Genomic DNA, 1,044 nt, shown 5'->3' with positions numbered 1-1,044 from the left:
TGAACAAGCTGATGTATGAATGAGATATTGGAGCTAGTAATTAAGATATCATCAACATATACAAGGACATAGATGATGTAGGAATCATTTTTGAAAATGAATAGGCTAGAATCAGAGATAGAGTTTTTAAATCCTTTGTCCAGAAGAGCAAACTTCAGTTTATCAAACCAGGCTCTTGGAGCCTGTTTAAGTCCATAAAGGGCTTTATTTAATTTACAAACATGAGTAGGAAATTGAGGATTTGCAAACCCTTCAGGCTACCTCATATAGATTGTTTCATTGAGGGTGCCATTTAGGAAGGCATTATTGACATCCACTTGTTGAATGTCCCATCCATTGGTCACAGAAAGGGTTAGGATAATTCTGATGATTGAAGGCTTAATTACAAGACTGAAAGTTTCAAAGAAATCCAACCCAGGGGTTTGCTGAAACCCCTTGGCAACCAGCTTTGTTTTGTACTTTTGGAGAGACCCATCAGCATGAAACTTTGTCCTAAAGACCCATTTGTTACCAATAATCTGCATATCACTCATCTTGGGAACAAGGGACCAAGTGTTATTCTTTACCAATGCATCATATTCAAGTTGCATGGCTTCTCTCCATTCATTACTGACCAAGCCTTTAGTAACTGAATTAGGTTCAGGTAGAATAGGTACTTGGCCAGATATGATAAGGGCAGTTTTGTGTTGAAGACTGGTTTTTGCTCTAGTTAACATAGGATGTGTGTTTAGAGGTAGAGAACAGGTTGTTGACAGTGAGTGATCTGTTTCAGTAGGGGTTAAGGCAGTAGGTAGACCAGTTGATGAAGTAGGGAACTATGATGGAGTCAAATCAATTACAAGAGGGCAGTGAGAAGATTCCTAATTTTGTGATGTAATGGACTGATTTTGTGTGATAAGAGGCTGTGATGTAGTGGGATTATCAGTGGGGGTAATGACAAATTGAGATGGTGTTAAGTCAACTATAAGAGGAAAGAAATAAGGTTCCAGATTGTGTGAAGATTTCTGATTTTTTAAGCTGTGAGATTGTGATGTGGTGCATTGT

At 38.2% G+C, this 1,044-nt stretch overlaps 1 protein-coding gene across 1 annotated transcript; it reads right to left on the bottom strand.

Moving 5' to 3' along the window:
• Positions 1-257: 257 nt before the first annotated feature.
• Positions 258-716, bottom strand: LOC116123874 (uncharacterized mitochondrial protein AtMg00820-like). The gene has a single exon (XM_031409617.1). The coding sequence runs from the start codon at positions 714-716 to the stop codon at positions 258-260; it is 459 nt and encodes a 152-aa protein (XP_031265477.1).
• Positions 717-1,044: the final 328 nt, after the last annotated feature.

The sequence above is a fragment of the Pistacia vera genome, unplaced genomic scaffold (genome assembly GCF_008641045.1).
Source record: "Pistacia vera cultivar Batoury unplaced genomic scaffold, PisVer_v2 Contig146, whole genome shotgun sequence".
NCBI lineage: Eukaryota > Viridiplantae > Streptophyta > Magnoliopsida > Sapindales > Anacardiaceae > Pistacia > Pistacia vera.
Note: the sequence above shows the minus strand (reverse complement) of the source record. Positions and strands in the feature narration are given on the sequence as shown.

Bases quoted from the DNA above. Each gene is read 5' to 3' on its own strand.
- LOC116123874 (XM_031409617.1), bottom strand. From the start codon at position 716: ATGTTAACTAGAGCAAAAACCAGTCTTCAACACAAAACTGCCCTTATC.